The sequence below is a fragment of the Pygocentrus nattereri genome, chromosome 14 (genome assembly GCF_015220715.1).
Source record: "Pygocentrus nattereri isolate fPygNat1 chromosome 14, fPygNat1.pri, whole genome shotgun sequence".
Lineage (NCBI taxonomy): Eukaryota > Metazoa > Chordata > Actinopteri > Characiformes > Serrasalmidae > Pygocentrus > Pygocentrus nattereri.
Window position 1 is genome coordinate 27839270 of NC_051224.1, and position 21090 is coordinate 27860359.

Sequence of the window (21090 nt, forward strand, 5' to 3'; positions counted from 1 at the left end):
TTTAAACGCAATTTCTACAAGAGATAAAATAGCAGGCATTACTCACTCAGCATATTGCTTTTAAAATATCCCTGTATTCACACAGATAGTAAAGTCACTCAGTAAGGTAGGAAGCTGATAAATAAAATAAATTCCAATTAGAAAATGACTAACCTATGGTTTCCACATTGTTTTTTTTTCGAAGAGACGTTTCCTTATTAGTTATTAATGCATTCCATACATACTTGTCTCTTTTAATCAAAAGGAACTCCAAAATTTGTCTCACAACACTGAAGCTGTGTCAGAAGTAAAACAGCTTCTCATGCCTCAAATCCCTGTGCTATAAAAAGTGATACCTCCTTGCATACGAAGCGACGCGCCAGGAACTGTGTCATGCCACTTGTCTAGATAAATACCAGCCTCCGACTTTTCCACTGAACCCAACTGTCTGCCTGAACGCAGAGAGCTCTGCAGCGCAGCAGCATAACTCAATGATCTGGACACACGAACGGATTTACCTTTACGAAAATGCGAATACATTCAAACATAACATTAGAACTTGACATCTGATGTCTGTTGTATAATAACAGTGGAGCGATTTGAGTAGGTTTTTTGGTTCTTGCAACGCCGTATTTTTCATGACCCGCAGACCCAACCCTACAACTTAAAGACAGGCAGTGGAGACCAGAGCATTCACCCTTCGTGAGACCTCGTGCGTTGTTTTCTTTCTTTTATATATATATATACCTACACTTTTGTTGTTGCTGTTGTTGTTTTTTGCTGGAACTCTAGTGGTGCGACAACAACTCGCATTCACGGGTATAACCTGCGTATAATCGACAAGTAAGAAGAAGAAACGTTTCATAGTCTGTGAAGTGGAACCAAAAACAAAACCTAGGGTACCATGGACAGCGATTTATGTAAGTATTACAAATAATAAAATTAAGACATTAGGACCTGAATCTAAATTCACGAGGATAAGGCTGGCATGTGTACTTAATGGCATGATGTATACCAATACATCGTTTGTACACAAAATAGCAAACGCTCAGGCACTGACTGTTGCAATTAATTGCTACACTTCTCAACCATCCGCAATTGCTGTGCGAAAAGGTCATGCGAAGTCGCCCTGGGCTCCACTTAAGCGACGGGCTGACGAGTATACAAATGTGCAGTTTACTTGCGGATGGCACAGTATCTAAAATTTCACACGCTCCGAGAATCTGCGCTCAGTGCTTGACTGCACAGGCATGTAATCATTATAGCTTGAAACACTCATGTACACAATTAATTGTCCTTTTAATTTGTTAGTGTGGCAAATATCTAATTATGGGTTGTAATTATCTGAAGATCTGGGAACAATTTTGCACTGTCATTCTTTTTTCATGAATATGCACTGTGCAGCCCATAAATCGTAGTTTATCTCCTGTCTTTCTCGTTTTTGCAAAGTGAAACTTTACTGTGGAGGTGTAAAGTTAAATATTCACTAATACGATGCAAACTTAAGAGGTTTCTATGAACCTGCCTCTATCTGCAAGGTACTGTTTGTACTCACAACAATGGCATCGTTAGCTCTGTGTTTTGATTTGTGGTTCATAGAATTTCAACGTCAACCAATGTATTTTTACAATAGTTTCTGTTGCCCTGTTCCCTTGCATGCTTCATCTCCAGGGAGAATAGGCACTTAAGTCAAGGTCATGTAAACTCCTAATAAATCTGCACTGGGGGATGGTTCTCCAGGCACTCCAGACACAGAGTAACCCTTTTCTTACACACAAAGGTGTTTATATATATATATATATATATATATATATATATATATATATATATATATATATATATATATATATATATATATATATATATATGTATCGCTGCTGTCAGAAGAAAACCTCATATCTCCAAATTGGTAACTTTACAGGAGTAATGTAAGTCAATGGAACCAGACTTTTTCCCAAGTAAATTCAGGCCATTTCTCATTAAATTTACGCACAATGTTAAGAATAACAAGCATTTTCAAATTATGTCAAAAACTGAAAAATGGAGATTTCTTCCAAAAGCGGTGATATATATATATATATATATATATATATATATATATATATATGTATATATAATGAGAGAGAGAGAGAGATAGAAAGAAAGAGAGAGAGACAGAGGCCTATTAATATCTGTGCATAAGTCAGAGGCCAGTCAAATCCATTCCAGCCATTAAGTTCAACATCAGTTAAAAAGCAGAAAAAATATACACAAGGCTCAGTAACATAATGCAAGTGCATTATTTTAACTCTAAATTAGGGATGCATTGATACCAATACAGGTATTGGGTATCAGGCTGAAATCATGCTTATTTAATCATACTCCTAAAACTTACCAACATTCCCACACCAGCTGATGCCATGTGACACATAGAACAGTGAGAACATTAATATGCTATTTATCTTTGTAAAATAGGCTGTAGAGAGACTTTATTGTCCTACTATGTACTGTATATAACCACTTGCTTTAGCTTCAGTGCTCAGTGTTAGCAGTTCCTCTATGCTCCTGTACTCGATGTGCATGAAAAAGCTTTATTTGAAATTGTTCATGGACAGAGCATTTTCATGCTCTATTAGTATATGGATCGTAGGCTTCGTCTAAACATGATGGAGTATTCAAACATATAGTGCGAGTCAACAAATAAAATGATTTCTAAAACTGCACAATGTTGTCTTGACTTTAGAGGGCATTCAGCTACAGCTCAAACAGCCAACCATAATTCTTCAAGCATAAAACTTCCCAAGTGAGCTCCCTAGGTGCATTTGCCTTGGATGTAATTCCTGCTGTCACTAGTCATGTTTACCTGCAGCCTGATTAGTCTGACTATTCCAAATACAATTTCTATCAGATCGAACACGGTGGATAATCCTGTAAAATATCAGTTTAAAAGAACAATAGTAGCCATGTAGATGACTGCAACTGATGCCATTCCCAATTGCAAAGTTTAAGTATGTTTTGTGCCTGTGCATTTGCATCATAGTGAAAGTTCAACATGACAGGAGACAGAAACTAGTCTGCAGAGGAGACAAAGTTTATGCTTTGAACTTTAAAAGATGGAGGTGTGACTGTTGTCCAGCTGATGGGTCAACATAACGTCTTCCTCTGGCTTCTTCTTTAATAAGTACTTGTGAAATATGTTTTCCTGAGTCTGCCATAATTTTAAAGTAAATAAAAACACAAGCACGCCAGCTGAAAACTCAGGCTAAGGTAACACACTGCTACTTGTCTGACTGGACTCACATGATTCTTATTGTCATGATAATGTCTACACTAAGTGGTACTCTACCCATGGATGTAATTTTGGATCGGATTATTTGTAGTGTGCATGGAAACATAGATTTCTCATCAGATTGCTGAGTGTACATATCAACACCTCAGTCTTAATCTATAAACAGAATGTGTTCAATCAGACTGGCAAAAATCTGTTGTTGAAAGAGACAGATTTTCTGACATAGAACAAAAGTTCTTGTCTTCTTTACTGCAGCGCTACTTGATCCAACTAATGTAGCATACCTAGCTAATGCATGTCATTTAAAATGAGCTAGATTTAAATTATTTAACTGTTAAGGTTGGCTACATTGCTCCAATTTACACTAACAACTATTAATTCTGTGTAGGTTACTCAGTATGATATCAGACTTGGTTTCGAGGAGCACCTACTAAAATTTTACTCATAGGCACCACTACTCTAAATACCTCAGAAATATTTCCTTTGGCCAAAGAAAAAAACATTTCAAAGCAATTTGGGTGGTTGGTTGAATATAAGTGTCTCTTTGAAGGGGAACATTATGTCCGCAACAACTTAGGAAACAATTTTTGTTGGAAGGACACAGCTATAATTCAGTTTTAAGATTACAAATGAAACATTAATAGATTTATAGTATATATATATATATATATATATATATATATATATATATATATATATATATATATATATATATATAAGAAATTCTGTTTCCTGCTTTTTTCTAACACTGAAAAATCCATAGCTTTTACTTAAAGCTTTTACTTAGTCAAAGCAAAATAGTGGTGTCTTACTTTTTTACAGTACTGTGTGTGTGTGTGTGTGTGTGTGTGTATATATATATGGACATAAAATGACATAAAAATGTTTTCTGAAAATGCATGTTGAAACCAATAATAAATCAAGTGATATGTTTACATTCATTTTATGTCAATTGCATTTTACAAGCATAATCTATTAAATACTCTCACAAGCTCACATTTTTTTCGTAGCTATGATGTGTGTCAGTCAATAGTATGCTGCATGTACATTTAGTCTATGCCCAAACATCTGTCAGCCAAGAACCAGTCACTGCTGATTGGGTAGTTTTGTCGCTGTTTCCTTATTGAATTTCATTAAACCATCCTGAAGCTATCGAGGGCCTTGGTGTTCTCATGCTAGTTATGGACATGACAGATACTAATAACAAACTAAACTGGTTTAAGGCAATGGCAGATAGTGACAGTTGCTAGACAGTCATTGGAGGTCTGAGAAAAGCTTGGTGGAGATCTTAGTTGTGATTTAGCACTTTAAAAAAACAAATCAAATCTTTAAAAATTCAGCTTAATAAGTGTTTTCCCCCAATTTCACTGGGTAATCCTATGATCAACCTGGGTAGGCCTGCCAATGGTTACATCCCTACCAGCTAGCCTTTACAGTGTATTTCATGCATTACTATTTTGGATATACAGGGTTTTGTCATGACAGTGACACAATATATATATATATATATATATATATATATATATATATATATATATATATATATATATAAAATTATTATTATTATTATTATATTATTATTTGCATAATAAACTCTGCATCTTTTTTCTAGAATTTGATTGCCCAGCCACAAGAGTTCCTATTCTTCAAACCTTCATTGTGTTCCAAAGATGGAGACCCAGGGGAACACATCTGTTTTTCATTATCTGAACCAATCTTCCCTCCATGATCAAGACAAAAATGATTCTCTTCCCACAAGCATTGATAGCGACAGTAATAAGATCCTGGCTGTAATTTATCTCATTGTGTTCATACTGGGCTTGACTGGAAATACGTTAGTTATCTTTGTGGTTCTGCGATATGCTAAGATGAAGACGGTTACCAACATGTATATCTTAAACTTGGCAGTAGCTGATGAGCTGTATGTACTTGGACTTCCTTTCCAAACCACTCACAATTTACTCAACTACTGGCCATTTGGCAGCTTTCTGTGCCGTGTTATGATGTGTGCAGACACCGTCAGTCAGTTCACCAGCACCTTTTGTTTGACAGTGATGAGTATTGACCGTTACATGGCTGTGGTTCATCCCATCCGCAGTGCAAAATGGCGGCGGCCAAGTGTTGCTAAGGTCATAAACTGTATGGTTTGGGCTCTGTCCTGTATTTTGGCACTTCCAGTCATCATTTACGCAAATGTTCAAGCCGGACATAACACCTGCAACATAAACTGGCCAGAACCAAGAACCGCATGGTCAGTGGCCTTCATACTTTACACTGCCATCTTAGGATTCTTCTGCCCTTTGTTGGTCATATGCATAAGCTACCTCCTCATCGTTGTCAAAGTAAAGTCAGCTGGAGCCCGAGCAGGACTCGCCAAACGACGCAAATCAGAAAGGAAGGTGACACGCATGGTGGTAATCATTGTGGTTGTGTTTGTGCTCTGCTGGCTCCCATTCTTCATCCTCAACATTATCAATGTTTTCATCTTCCTCCCAACCGAGATGGATGGTGTCTACTTTCTCAGTGTTATCCTGACATATATGAATAGCTGTGCCAATCCTGTTCTGTATGGCTTCCTGTCTGACAACTTTAAGCAGAGTTTCCAGAAAGTCCTCTGTGTCCACAAGGCCAATGGGGTGGAGGATAGTAACCCTGGACGGGCACGCATTGAGAGTGCCAGCCAACAGGACCCTTTCATCTCCCCGAGAGCCACTGACTCCAATAGCCATGGCGAGAACCATCACGTAAGTTACATGACTTACAATTTGCAAGGCTTTTGAAGACTGGTTCTTAAAGATTTTAGATCCATATTCTCTGTATTGACAAATTAACGTTCTTAAACAGATCATCACTTTTGCAGTTCAGTGTTGTGCACAACAATTTTTGTGGTAAAATTAGGGAAATACCTTGCCAAGGATGTAAAAAAAAGTAAATGCCCTACATTCTCATGCATATGCAACTGCTATAACATTTTCCCTACTATGATGACTTCTGACACGTTGAATATGAAGTATGAAAGACTCCATTCTGTGTCTTCTGAGTGTATGACTGAGTGTCTTTCATTATGGCACTGAGAAAATAAAAAGAAATACAGTGCAAAAATGATATCTTGGGAGTTGAAAATCAATTTATCTATTCCTTATTATAAAATTGTAAGATTATTTTACCTATATGTAAACATTTTTACTTGATTTATGCAGTTTTTATCTATGTGAAATTATCTAATTTCACGGGTAGATAATTGTGCTAAACTTTATCATTACTTGTTGGACAATAATGTTATCTCAGAATATTGAAACAACACTGCTGCCTGTTTGTTTCTAAAAATAGCCACATGAAATATTGTTTGGGGCTTGTCTGTTCCTAGCAAACTACTACTTGTTCCCAGCTTTTATTTTTATTCCTTGAAATCTTTTGTGATTATATTGGATACTAATGAATGGCAGGTTTATCAGGACCATCCCACTTATAGTTTGTACTCGTTCCCCTTCAAATATAGACCTAAAACACAGCAGAAAGCAGAAGTAAATCAGTAATTGTCAGATGTTAGGAACAAACTCGTTGTCATGTTCACAGACTTATTGTCATGTTTACAGACATCAGCTCTCTTACCTTATCTGGATTGTGGTCAAAATAAATTTTAACTGGGAATGTTATTTTAGTCATGAATATGTGAAAAGCTAGAAACTTTGTATTCATTCATATACCAATCACTTTATTCACTTTAATTTTTGCAGGCTTATCAGATGGAGTCTGGAGGTAATGCCAAAGTGGAACTTCTGCCCTCTGTGATCAGTCAGTCAACAATATGATTATTTTCTACCTTAGAAATCATAGAGACGAACTGGAGAAAAAGGATGGTTGATCAATCAATCCAGTATTGAGAGCTGATATCTAATTATTTGAAACTCAAGAACATGAATATCCATTTTACAGCTGCCTGCTCAGTTCTTAATGAGGGGAGTTCTGCAGCAGAAACTGCTTTCAATCTTCAAGCTGTGACAGAAGAAACTGACGGGTAGGGAAAATATTCCCTGTGCTGGAAATTTTTTTTTTCTTTTTTTAAGGATGGAAAACACAATTTGGGTCTGGACCAGTTAATGGGGCTGGGAAACTTGGGAAGCTGTACAACTCTTTGGTGACCTCTGACTTAAGCCTATTGAGACTATTAGGAGAGGAAGTGGTTTGGTCATGCTGCATTGGGAAGGAAACTCAAGATGAGTTCTGGACAGCTCTACGTGGTCAGCTGTCCTAACAATCTCACACACTCTCTAAAAATCATAAGGAGTCTCAATGGAGTATTCACCATCCCCTTGGAAAAATCATAAGGATAAACTGGAACAGCCACCAGAAAGAAACAGAAACTCACATGCCAAATTCGTGTTTGGCAGAAGTTCACAATTAGTTTTTATTCATTAAGAACACACTGTCCTTATTGACAAAGGGATTTATGCTGTTGATATGAAAAGACATTGAGAACTTACAGTTCTCAACACTTACCTTACATTTATGCTTTTTGCAATGTTGGGATTTTGGCTGAACTAACCAGTATTTCAACCTAGAACTGATATTGTGGAATGTGATGATGTGAACAATTGCTCATGCTGTTGTACCATACATAACTTACTGATTACTTGTGGCATTTGTAGTACACTCTAGTAACTCATAGCCAAACGTGGATGTTTTTCATTATTTTAAAATTGTTTTAATTACAGAGTACTGTTTCACTGTCTCATCTTTGCTGTCGTCTGAAACCTTCACTGTGTTTTAATCGTAAAACAGCAATGAAGAAAAGTTGTAACATAACACTAGTTGTAAACATGTTTATGCTTTCTCCTATAAAGTGACCATTTCGGAGATGTGGTTTGTTAGGAGAGCAACAATATAGTCATATTATTGCCAAAGGACCTGCATTATTTCAGACCACTAGCCCTGAAATCCTAATCAAATAAGGATGTTTCACAGAGAACAAAACATGCCATTTTAATTTTCTTTCTTCCTCATTTATTATTCAGGTAAAACACAACAGGCCAGCTTTTAAAATCCAAACAAAAGTAGCCAAATATTTATATTTACTTTTACTTTCCCATTAACTTATTTTTTGGTAAGAAATCCCTCAAGATACAAAGTTTGCAACAAATGTTTTTATGGTTTTAATTTAGGTATTTAATAGTATATGGTACTATGGCACAACACACACAAACATACACAAATAAATTAAGTGAAATCTTATCTTTTTTCCATAAACTCTAAACTGAGGTAATCTGTTTTTGCTGTAAACAAAAGATCAGAAGAGTGTTGTTTCTTTTCAAAAGACCGTGTGTTGCATGTAGGTTTGGCTGGACAAACCAGTTAGCCAAGCTGTTGCAGCAGGGTGAGCATGCAAAAACAGCTTCAGCCTGAGAATGTGACTTGATGTCAATGATCTTCTAAGGGTTTCATTTATTAAAACAAAGACTGAAACACATTTCATGACATTATGGAAAGAAAAATTTTTTTTCACATGACAAATAAATCATTTAGAATATTGATAAAGATGGTAAAAAACATTTAAAGGTGTTTCTGAAGGCACACATACAAAATAGCACATAAACTACTATACATGTATGTTGCATCACTGTATGTTTTATCACTGTTCACTCGCCTCACTTCCCCTGACCTGCCCCCATATCTGAGTTGTTTACTGAAAACCTCTTTTTTTGTATGCAGGGATCTGCAGGTGCCACGGTGGAAACACAGTGCACCCTTTTCCACAAAATTTAGCTCCATGTCCTGCATTCCATGTCTCCAAGACTGCTGCTTATCCTCAAGGTCACACTGAAGGACACCTTTGTCTGAGTTGTATCATGCACTCCACAAACAGGACTACATGCCAGGCATGAAACACTTGTAACACCGCTATGCTAAAATAAAGATCATGTTCAGTGTGTCTCAGTAAGCCATCTATGCTACTTTATTTTTGAGGTACTTTAAACATTCAAAGGATTATGTATTGTGAGTTACAATATGTGCAAATGTTGCCCAGATGCTAGTCTCTTTGGTTTGTGTGGCTGGTGTAGGGTGACCAGGAATACTCATAAAAAAGCTTAATGCATGAATGATGTTGGCATTTAGTCCATCACTAAATGCATTCAAATATATACACACAATTTTTATAAGCAGTTTTGAGAAAAAAAAACATGCACATACAACTTCAGCAGTAGTGTTTCCCACCTAATTGTAATATTCCAAGTAAAATAAGTTAACATTCACACTTCAATCTGTGGAATGGAAAAATCACTTAAAATAGATCCTATTCTAATATTGGAAAGTTTTGCTTTTGGCAACCCAAGAAGAACTTGCAACTTGCAACACATTTGCAACACATTTTTTCCCCACCAAATTCTAACATTCTAACAGCTCTGATGTTATTTTAAGAAATTAAACAAAAAATTCAGGAAAGCAAGATCAGTAATAGCAATGAAATGGTTATAAAGGACTATTCCATGTTGTTATGTGAGGTTACAAATCGTTGCTTTCGGAAGAAAACCTTGTATCTCTATTTTTTTCATTTTTCAGTTTTTGACATAATTTGAAGGTATCTGTTACTCTTTACATGTTTGCAAATTTTGTGATGAGAGGCCTAAAATAAATGACAAATTCTGGTTCCATTGACTTACATTGAAAGTGAAATATGTTTTTTCTTTCTCCTGTAAAGTTACTATTTTGGAGATACCAGGTTTTCTTCTGACAGCAGTGAAATGCATAAAGACAGACTCATATGACAAAGACAAATTTGTGATAGTCTGCATTAAGCAGTAGAGGTTCTGCAATGAGATTTTTTTGGGAAAATCAAATAGGCCTCCAAGTACAGCAGAAAAAGCAAAAATTAGGAGGAAAGCAAAAAGTTTGTTTCATTTTTCAGTGCAACACAGGCTCAGCAGACTGTACATAATGCCATTGTTAATGTTTGTATGGATAGCTCCAGGATTGGGGCAATTACTCAAAAAGTAAATTTTTTTTTGCAGTAGTGTGGAGCCCAGAGCCCTAACAAATTTTAACAATGTTTGTTCAGGGGGCCCCATTCCTGTCTGTTGCCTAGAGCCTAAATTCACTAAATACGCCCCTGAGCAAATGAGACAACATTAGCGAAAACTGATCTTTCCACATTGCAGGGCCAAGCGTGGGAGAATGGAAACGTCATTGTCCTCCACTTACATTTCCATTGTCATTAAATGAGTCTTCTGACCTAAGCAGAGTGATGATGAAAACCCAAGCTTAGCCAGCCTCTCTTCATCATCAGACTCAGCTTCTCTTGAAATGGTTTCCTAAAAAAAGGGAGATTAACAGAAAACGTAATCAGAGAGGATGCTGCCTAAACACTATTGATATAAGGATTTGAAGTGGAAATGTAATTTTGGATATCTTTCAATAAAGCTTTTTACATTCTCTTGAATTCACATGAATAGAGGTAGGAGCTGTGGAATTAAATATTAGGCTACAGTCACTTTTATAATATTAATCAATACTCAAAAAGCAACCAAAGAATAAATATTATATTCGAATTGATGTGACAGTCGGAGTATTACATATTTAGTAACAGACTGCAAATTCTTTTGCTGTTTTGGAGGTTCTACGTAGCGTTTTTGTACAATGAAACAGTTATAAAAACAATCTTTGATTCCTTCACAACAATGGCAGTGAACCACATCTCTAAGTGCCAAATACCAGGAAGACTCCTGAGCAGAGCATTCTTTGGGCAAATGTCAGATTGCGTCTGTAAGGGTGAAACTAAATTACATATGTAATATTATGAAACTGATATATCCTTATCATTGCATTCATTATAGAGGCTTAAAAGTGACATAGTTAAAAAAAAGTTTGCAATCTAAAGGACACGGGATGTTTTGCTAAATCAGAGAAAGTGTGTATTCCTCAAAACTAGAACAATGTAACAAGATTTTGTACAGGTCAAAATGAACAAAATTACAAATGATGACTCAATATGATTTTGTGCACATGTACAACCACATGTTTTCTGCAGCAATTAGTACAAGTACAAACAGCAGTTAGTACAAAAAGTACATGGCAACGGCTATAACAATTTCATTTGAATATTTAATACTTATTTGATGAAGTTTAAAATCGTTGCTGTCCAATGAAAAAGATGTATCTCCATTTTTTGCTATTTTTACTTTTCTGCATTATTTGAGCTCAGAAGCTGTCTTTGAAAATTTCATGAGGATTGGACCAATAGAAAGGCTCCAAAATTGCTTAGAATAAAAACATTTCCCTTAACTTACATTGAAATTCACAAAAGTTTTTGCCCTCTCCTGTAAAGTTATTATTTTGAAGATACTTGCTTTTCATTGGACAGTGACGATATGTTACAGCCCTTAATTTATGATTTATGCTTGTCTGCAACCTTCTATCTCATTATGTATTCTTTATGTAATGGATGACTTAGGCTGAAATCCAAATGGCTCTAGTGGACATATGGGCACTGAATCCATTGAGTGACTTCTTGAAAGTTTCTGAACTGAATGTTCTTTCAAACAAACAAACAAAAAAAAAAAGCACACACTTTTACTATCACATTTTAAACTCACCGGCAGTGTAATTAGGTCAGTCAGCAGGTTTGCTTTGAAAGAAACCTGATCTTCAAAATGAGTAGCTGAGTACACAAGTAGAGCAGACAGCAGTGCCAAGCTGGTGTACTCTTTAAGAAACAAGGAAATGCTACAAAACGCAGAGTACATATAAAGTACCATAAAATCTGTAGCATGTAATCTGTAAAACAGTGCCAAGCCTATGGTGTAATGTTAAGCCAATGATGTACATATGTTTAATAGACATCTGCTTGAAATTCATAAAAGCACAACATTTTTATTTTCAATGTCTGTGGGTACCTCAAGCAGCTAGTTACCCCTAGAAGAGAACCAGCAAAAATGAAGTGACAACTCTCCCTAGCTCAATATTATGGTAATAATAGGGAATTTCAGTCTGCTTTTCATTATTAACAGACTACTCCTCATGCTATTATCATGTGTATAATATTGCAATCATAGGGCCTCCCATCAACATGAACCCTCAATAATATAGGTTATTGTTAAGTTTTATTTGAATATAATTTGACAAGGTGACAAAGTATATTTGGCTTGTTTCATATTATGCAGCACTGCACAAATCCATTGGCACCTCAATACAGAGTGTGCCACTTAGATTTTTTTATGAATTGGTACACAATTATGCAAGCCATCACAGTCTTGCCTGCTCAAGCTCAGAGACAGTTTAATGAGACAGACCATAGGTCTCCTAGACTTGAAGTTTCATCAACAACCATGTACACAAACTATGAATACAGCATGTGGTCTATTAAATGTGAAATGTTAACTCTGATATGGGAAAGCCAGAAATTCTCACAAGGCTAATTTGAGGCTTAGCTAAACCTGAACAAGCCCTGTGAGACTATGGTTACCATGCTCAGGCTGTTGTAGGGGCCCTTGTTGGATGTGGAAAGAACATGCAATGCAACTTGAATATGCAATATCCAAGTTACAGATGTGGCATGGCAATGAGGGAAAATGAAGTGCACATATCATTCTAGAGCTGTGAAAAGATTTAAGAAAAAGACAGAGTATTTGATATTTTAAATAATTAGTATTGAAATATCTTAATCTTCTTCTAAGCCGCTTCTCCTTCTGGGTCGTGGGGGCCGCTGGAGCCTATCCCTGCAGTCATCGGGCAAAAGGCAGGTTACACCCTGGACAGTTCGCCAGTCCATCGCAGGGCAGACAGACAGACAGACAGGCAGACAGACACATTCACTCACACACTCATACACAGGGGCAATTAAATATTCTAATGAGAAACTATTTTTATATGGAGTTTTATATATGTATATGTATATATATATATATATATATATATATATATATATATATATATATATATATATATATATATATATATATATATATATATATAAAGGCTGTAAGATTAAAAAAAAACTACTCAAAAACTGCTCTGCCTAATCAGCATTATTATGCAAAGTCGTTGTGACAGCTGACATTTCATTTCATACTAGTTGGGGACAGTAGTGTACACTTCAATCATATGGATGCAATACTTGACCAAAATGAATACAGAAGTGCAGTTTATAGAACAGATGTCTTCACATCTGAAAAGAGTGTGCTGTATTCTTTCCAATCCCTTACATAACACAAGTTGTGCTAGTGTACACTGATGTGCCTACCGGAAGGCACGAATGGCACTCAGAAAAATATGCAAAGTACACACACATTCCAGAACATATGCGTGTCCCTAATATACTAACATTCCCACACCCACACACTAACGTTCTTATGCACATGCATACACACACACACACAACCACATGTACTTTCCTGTATGAGCATAGCACCCTCACAATGCATGCACAAACACACACACAAACTTTCCTTTATCGCTTCATGCAGGAACCATACAATAATTAAACCCTTAATTCGCAATATACATTAACTACAGGAATGACAGAGAAGGTATTTTGAGGGCAAGACATAATAGATGACAGTTGCCCCATCATAATGCCAAGCAATAGACAGGCAGCTTGTATAAGGTCACAGCACCATGAAGGGCCAAAGGTGATCTAGATGCTGATTCTAGATCTAGATTCTTAAACTCCATTAGTCAGCCTCTGGTAATTCACCAAAAATTCCCTTGAGGAAAAAAGCTTTAAATCATAAAAAGACATGAGAAACTTCTGGTTCACATAAAAATTATAGAAGTTATTCACACATCTTTATTTCCGGTGCAGATACATATAAGCATTTAATTTTAGTAAATCTGGAAAATGGAAAGGTATTTGTGTGTTTGCATGCTGTCGTCCCTGCCCTGACAGGACAATTGACAGGTTGGAAACACCATGACAATGCAATCTGGTTGAATGCATTTTGAAAGGCATTTTGACACAGAATGAGCCATAAGCGAGAGTATGTAGCTGCAAAGAGGAGATGCACTTATTCCCATTTACATTTGAATTTTCCATCTTTCTAGCTTGGTGTTCTCTAAATTTGAATAAATGTTTACAGAGTGAAAATGCATATAAGATAAATTACATCTTATTTTTCATTTTGGCACATTTATTGCATGATCACATTAAGCATAAATATGCAGTTCTGGAAATCCATTTTAATTTTAATAAAGCTATTCATATAGCATTTATATCTTTATGTATACCAATAGGCAAGTTAAAATCACAGTATAGAATTTGAATGTTTATTCTGAACTCAACATTGCATATATGAGCGGGAAATTTAAATCCAAACATATAAGTACACTGCCATTTTACAGCTTACAGTTTCTTTTTTTATTTTGAATGAAATGGTTAGCACACATGCTAAGTAAGAAAACTCTCATTACCAGGGGTATAACAATACATTATTGTGACATCACAGTGCAAACATGTGACAATGTGCACTGTAATAATGTAACAATGCATCATGCAAAATGGACATTCTATTAATCATTCTATTGCAACAGCATTGTTTGAACATCAAAACACCACCCGGCTCCAGTGTCAGTAGTAAGTTGTGCAACAAAATGATTATAGTCATCATGTTTCTTCATTCACATTTTGGTGAATACTGATCTTGAATCCAGTATCTTTACAGCCCTACTCATTACAGTACTTCAACACTTTTTCCCTGTAATTGTACATTCAAAGTAAATTAATTTGAAGAAACTAGGTTTAAAGTGTTGGTGATTCAATGCTACATCGTCCTGTTCTAAAACTGTTAATTGTTCCTGTAAGCTTGATGAGTTCAGGCAATGTGTGGAATTATGTCAGAGTTGTTGGACACAAAAGGAAACAATAGGCCTCATACACCAATCGTTCTTAAAAAGACATTTCTTCTCAAAATCCACTTACGTAGTTTTAGGATTCTGACATTCACCTGTGTTTTCTGATTTGGAATTTGTTCTCAGGGAAGAACAGCGCCTACACACACTCAAGAGCACAACACAAACAATTCTGTGGTTTAAGAATGTGTCACTAATCTGATGTAGACTTTTTCTGAGGCTCATCGTTAATGCACATGAAAAACAGACTTGGCCCATTTTACTTTATTTAATTTCAGATATGCCTTGTGAAACCCATGGAAACCCCATACCTCAGATTGAGGTGGCATGCAGATTAGCAATTAGTTGGCTGGATAAATAATCTTAGACTAATACCATGTGATGCACAAAATTGAAAATCTCAGTTAAAATGACATGTTTAAATTTCTAAGTTGTCCTCTAAGTTGTCCTCTTTTTTTCTTCTATGGGAAAAACTTGAATATAGCATTTTTGGCAGATTTTAGTACACAATTTCTATTTATTTGTTAAACATTATGGAAAAAAAACAACCCAAAAGATAAATAAAAATGTGCCATAACTTTTGCACAGGCCACATTATGATTTTTACCCAATATTCAGCAGATCCAGCAAATGAACAATAATTATGCATTTAATGTGCAGAAGTGTGTGCATTTATTTTCACTAAGAAAATTAATAAAACAGAATTTGACCAGAGATGCTCAAACTAAAGCATAAAACTGCATACACTGTCTTATTTTATTTTTACTTTAGTGTTTTAAAATTACAATCATGACAATCAGCTCTTCCGTATACTTAAAGCTGCTGCTTAGCCTGCATGATCTATTGCAGCTGGAAGCTGATTTACTTAGCTAATGTAGAGCAAAAGGCAAGCTAAGGAGTACAAATTACAATTAATTTATCTGAACAGAACTCTAACTTGGCTCAGGAATTTATTATATACATTATATACATATAAAGAATATCTAAGAGTTTATTAGCATATTTTTCAATAACTTTATTTTGTCTAATTTCTTTAATCAATAGTTTACTCAACTGAATTATAACTGCAGTGGCAGTATTTCTTAACTTAACTAGCAAAATCTCATATTGCAGCAGGTCTCGGTAAAATAATAAGATATTTTTTCATTACATTAATAATGATTTTTCCTCACCTTTACCAAGTGTGTGGTAAATAATACATGTATAAAGTGGCTTTAAACACAGACATTGTTTAATATCAATGCTGTTGTTAAACAGCCCTATTCAGATAGCAAGTAAATTGTCATGCAAGTACAGTCCCACACCTATTAGTGTGATGATTTTTACACTGTAGTTGATCTTTGACAATGATATTTGACAATGACTTAATATATCTTAATATGTCTTCAACAGGTATTACGAAAAAGGACAATTTTTGAACTGGGCACTGTTTGGTACAGTGCTTTCTGTGACTCTTGTCCTGTCCAAAGTGTAGTTTTCTATGTAGACTGTTGCAGACATATTAAGTCATTAACTTGAGACTTATTAACTAGTAGTCAGTCATGGCAATCATGATTTTATTTAAAGAGACATGCCAGAGTGGGTGTTAAATTTCACTGAGTAAAAGAATAGACCAGAAGACTACTGCCTCCATTTGGTGAGAGGTCTTGACTGAATAACTGAATATCATCATCACTATTGTAGTTTCGTCTTATTTGCTTTCTCACAACTGTCAGCAGTTAAACTACAGTTTTGATACCACTAATGCTTAGTTGTTCAATAGTTCATTGCACAGATGCCAAGAAAATGCAGTGCAAATCTGTGCATATTTGGATTTAAATAAATGTTTCTTTGAACTCTTTCGTTAAGGTTGCAGTGATTCTCACTTTTGCTAGGGATTTCCTAGCTAATACCATATTTACAAATTTTGCTAATTATGTATGATGTACGCTAATAATTCTGCTTGATTTTGCAATTTTTTGCTTTGGAGTTTTGATACATTTTTATGAATGGGTGAATCTGAGAACAAGACATATACATGGAGCAGCTCATCAAATAGTACAACCCCAATTCTAATGAAGTTGGGACGTTGTGTAAAACATAAATAAAAACAGAATACGATGATTTGCAAATCCTTTTCAACCTATATTCAATTGAATACACTACAAAGACAAGATATTTAATGTTTAAACAGATTTTGTTGTTTTTTGCAAATATTCACACATTTTGAATTTGATGCCTGCAACATGTTCCAAAGAAGTTGGGACAGGGGCAACAAAAGACTGGAAAAGTTGAGGAATGCTCAAAAAACACCTGTTTGGAACATTCCACAGGTGAACAGGTTAATTGGAAACAGGTGAGTGTCATGATTGGGTATAAAGGGAGCATCCCTGAAAGGGAGCATCCACTTTGTGAACAACTGCGTGAGCAAATAGTCCTACAGTTTAAGAACAACGTTTCTCAACGTGCAATTGCAAGGAATTTAGGGATTTCATCATCTACAGTCCATAATATCATCAAAAGATTCAGAGAATCTGGAGAAATCTCTGCAAGTAAGCGGCAAGGCAGAAAACCAACACTGAATACCCGTGACCTTCGATCCCTCAGGCAGCACTGCATTAAAAACCGACATCATTCTGTAATGGATATTACCACATGGGCTCAGGAACACTTCAGAAAACCATTGTCAGTGAACACAGTTCATCGCTCCATCTACAAGTGCAAGTTAAAACTGTACCATGCAACGCAAAAGCCATATATCAACAACACCCAGAAACGCTGCCGGCTTCTCTGGGCCGGAGCTCATCTGAAATGGACAAGTAGATGCAAAGTAGAAAAGTGTCCTGTGGTCTGACAAGCCCACATTTCAAATTATTTTTGGAAATCATGGATGTCGTGTCCTCCGGGCCAAAGATGAAAAGGACTGTCTGGATCGTTACCAGCATCTCTGATGGTACAGGGGTGTGTTAGTGCCCATGGCATGGGTAACTTGCACATCTGTGAAGGCACCATTAATGCTGAAAGGTACATACAGGTTTTAGAGCAACATATGCTGCCATCCAAGCAATGTCTTTTTCAGGGACGTCCTTGCTTATTTCAGCAAAGGCAATGCCAAGCCACATTCTGCATGTGTCACATCAGCGTGGCTTCATAGTAAAAGAGTATAGGTACTAGACTGGCCGGCCTGCAGTCCAGACCTGTCTCCCATTGAAAATGTGTGCCGCATTATGAAGCGCAAAAATCCACCTACAAAGCTTCAACAATTACTGTCCTCAGTTCCCAAAAGCTTATTGAGTGTTGTTAGAAGGAAAGGTGATGTAACACAGTGGTAAACATGCCCCTGTCCCAACTTCTTTGGAATGTGTTGCAGGCATCAAATTCAAAATGAGTGAATATTTGCAAAAAAACAACAAAATCTGTTTAAACATTAAATATCTTGTCTTTGTAGTGTATTCAATTGAATATAGGTTGAAAAGGATTTGCAAATCATCGTATTCTGTTTTTATTTATATTTTACACAACGTCCCAACTTCACTGGAATTGGGGTTGTAGTTACAAATATTCTTACAAGTATTTTTGTACTTGATGTTTTGCAAGAAATTACATTCACATTAATGCACTGCCATGAGGGATCAAAGGTCACGGGCATTCAATGTTGGTTTTCTGCCTTGCTGCTTACTTGCAGAGAAATGTTGTTTTTAAGCTGTTGGACTATTTGCTCACACAGTTGTTCACAAAGTGGTGAACCTCACCTCATTATTGCTTGTGAACGACTGAGCCTTTCAGGGATGCTCCCTTTATACCCAATCATGGCACTCACCTGTATCCAATTAACCTGTTAACCTGTGGAATGTTCCAAACAGGTGTTTTTTTGAGCATTCCTCAACTTTTCCAGTCTTTTGTTGCACCTGTCCCAACTTCTTTGGAACGTGTTGCAGGCATCAAATTCAAAATGTGTGAATATTTGCAAAAAACAACAAAGTTTATTTTCGTCCAAATATCTTGTCTTTGTAGTGTATTCAACTGAATATAGGTTGAAAAGGATTTGCAAATCATATTCTGTTTTTATTTATTTTTTACACAACGTCCCAACTTCATTGGAATTAGGGTTGTATATAATTGTATAATTCATAGAAAACCTTCCAGAAAACTTTCCAGAACTATCAACCCCAGTCTCTACTCCATCAGACCAAATGGAGCTAGATTTACTAACCGACTATTTAGAAAATATCTTTCGATCCACTTTAGAAAATGTGGCACCACTTAAAATAAAAAGGATAAGACAGAAAAAGCTCACCCCAAGGTACAACGATAAGACCTATACCTTAAAACAAACAGTTCAGAAACTAGAGTGGAAATGGTGACAAACTAAGCTGGAAGTGTTCTCACTAAAGTTCACTCAGCACATCTGGCCTCGCTGATCGAGAATATTAAATATAATCCTAGAGCTCAGTTTAGTGTGATTTCTAGAATCACAAAAAATCAGGCAGGTACTGAACAACAAATTCTGGCAACTCTCACCAGTGAAGATTTTATGGACTTCTTTAATAATAAAATTTAAAATATTGGAGAACAAATTCAACCCACAGTATTAAATCCAACTTTGCTGTCATCTGATGTGGCTGATATAAAACAAAACACAGTTGTAGAAGAAAGGCTGGAAACTTTTTACCCACTCCAACTGCTAGAGCTAGAGAAGAATATCTCCTCTGCAAACTGCACAACCTACACACTCGATGCAATTCCCTCAAAATTATTCAAAGAAGTACTACCAGTTATTATAAACCCTCTTTTAACTATAGTAAACTTGGCCCTTAGCTAGTTAAGATAACTAATGATCTCCTTCTTGCCTCTGATCAAGGCATAGCCCTGTTAGTGCTACTTGACCTCAGTGCAGATTTCGATACAATAGACCACAATATTCTCCTAAAAGGTTAGAATACATGATTGGAATCACAGGGACAGCCCTACCATGGTTCAAATCTTACTTAACAGAACATTATCAGTTCATCAGTGTAAACAATTTATCTTCCAATTATTCACTAAAACTAGAAAATTTGATCATATCAGTCCAGTCCTATGATCACTTCATTGGCTGCCTGTTAAATTGATTATTGATTATAACATTCTTTTATTGACATATAAAGCCCTACACAGGCTCGCTCCTGAGTACCTGCAAGACTTTATTTCCTATTATGAGCCATCATGACTACTCAGATTACAGAGTGCTGGCTTATTAATAGTTCCTAGAATTCATAAGTTTGCAGATGGGGTAAGAGCCTTTTCTTATAAAGCCCCCAAACTCTGGAATGATCTTCCAGAAAATGTTCAGGACTCAATCTTCAAATCTAGGCTGAAAACTCACTTGTTCAGTTTAGCTTTAGGTAGGTAATATTCCCCCTTAGATAATGGCGGCAGATCCAGGGGTGCATGGACATGGCATGGAGATGTTGGTGCTGTCATCCCGCTGCTTGCACATGGTCACTCAGGTTTGTGGACAGAGGAATTCCAAATTGTTTCAGAGTACTCTTGTTTCTGTGTGTCCTTCTGGTTCTCTCCTTTAGTTAAGCTGTTATAGTCAGATCTCCTGGAGTCATTATCCTCACTCTGGGAATGTTCACATTCCCTGTTTTACATATAAACAAACAGAACAAAACAAATTCCATTTCCCTGCCTTTTCCGAGTAAACGACTGCCCACATGTCCAGCCGGGCACTGAAGGAAGCAAGATTTTTTTCAGACTAATAATAAGAAAGGTAAGAGAGAAGCCATTAAAATCGTTTGAAAAGCATTGCAGGATGATCTAAAGCAGCAGGCACTGATCTAAAAGCAACAATTACACAGGTAACTATAAGTATAATAAACTACACTCCAATAATCCTCTTTCCTACACGCCACGCAAAACTCATGCTTGGAGAAAGAATTGCTGCATGTATGATCCTAAAAACATCATACCCACAGTGGTTTGTAATTCTATGAATAGTGGCTGGAAAAATGTAACATGGAAAAGCAATAGCTTTTGACATT

General features: G+C 36.2%; 1 protein-coding gene across 2 annotated transcripts; it reads left to right on the plus strand.

The window, feature by feature from the left end:
* The first annotated feature begins 431 nt into the window (after positions 1 to 431).
* LOC108438897 (somatostatin receptor type 5-like) lies at positions 432 to 9185 on the plus strand. 2 transcript variants are annotated; one of them, XM_017717012.1, is made up of 3 exons: positions 432 to 899; positions 4860 to 5991; positions 6985 to 9185. In XM_017717012.1, exons 2-3 carry the CDS (start codon positions 4918 to 4920, stop codon positions 7057 to 7059), a joined length of 1149 nt encoding a protein of 382 aa, XP_017572501.1. In that variant the 5' UTR covers positions 432 to 899; positions 4860 to 4917; the 3' UTR covers positions 7060 to 9185. The 2 variants fall into 2 exon arrangements, with proteins under 2 accessions (XP_017572501.1, XP_017572502.1); XM_017717013.1 differs by having other exon boundaries at positions 432 to 691.
* Positions 9186 to 21090: the final 11905 nt, after the last annotated feature.

Bases quoted from the DNA above. Each gene is read 5' to 3' on its own strand.
- LOC108438897 (XM_017717012.1), top strand. From the start codon at position 4,918: ATGGAGACCCAGGGGAACACATCTGTTTTTCATTATCTGAACCAATCT. The intron at 5,992-6,984 runs GTAAGTTACATG...TAATTTTTGCAG, and splicing joins GCCATGGCGAGAACCATCAC to GCTTATCAGATGGAGTCTGG.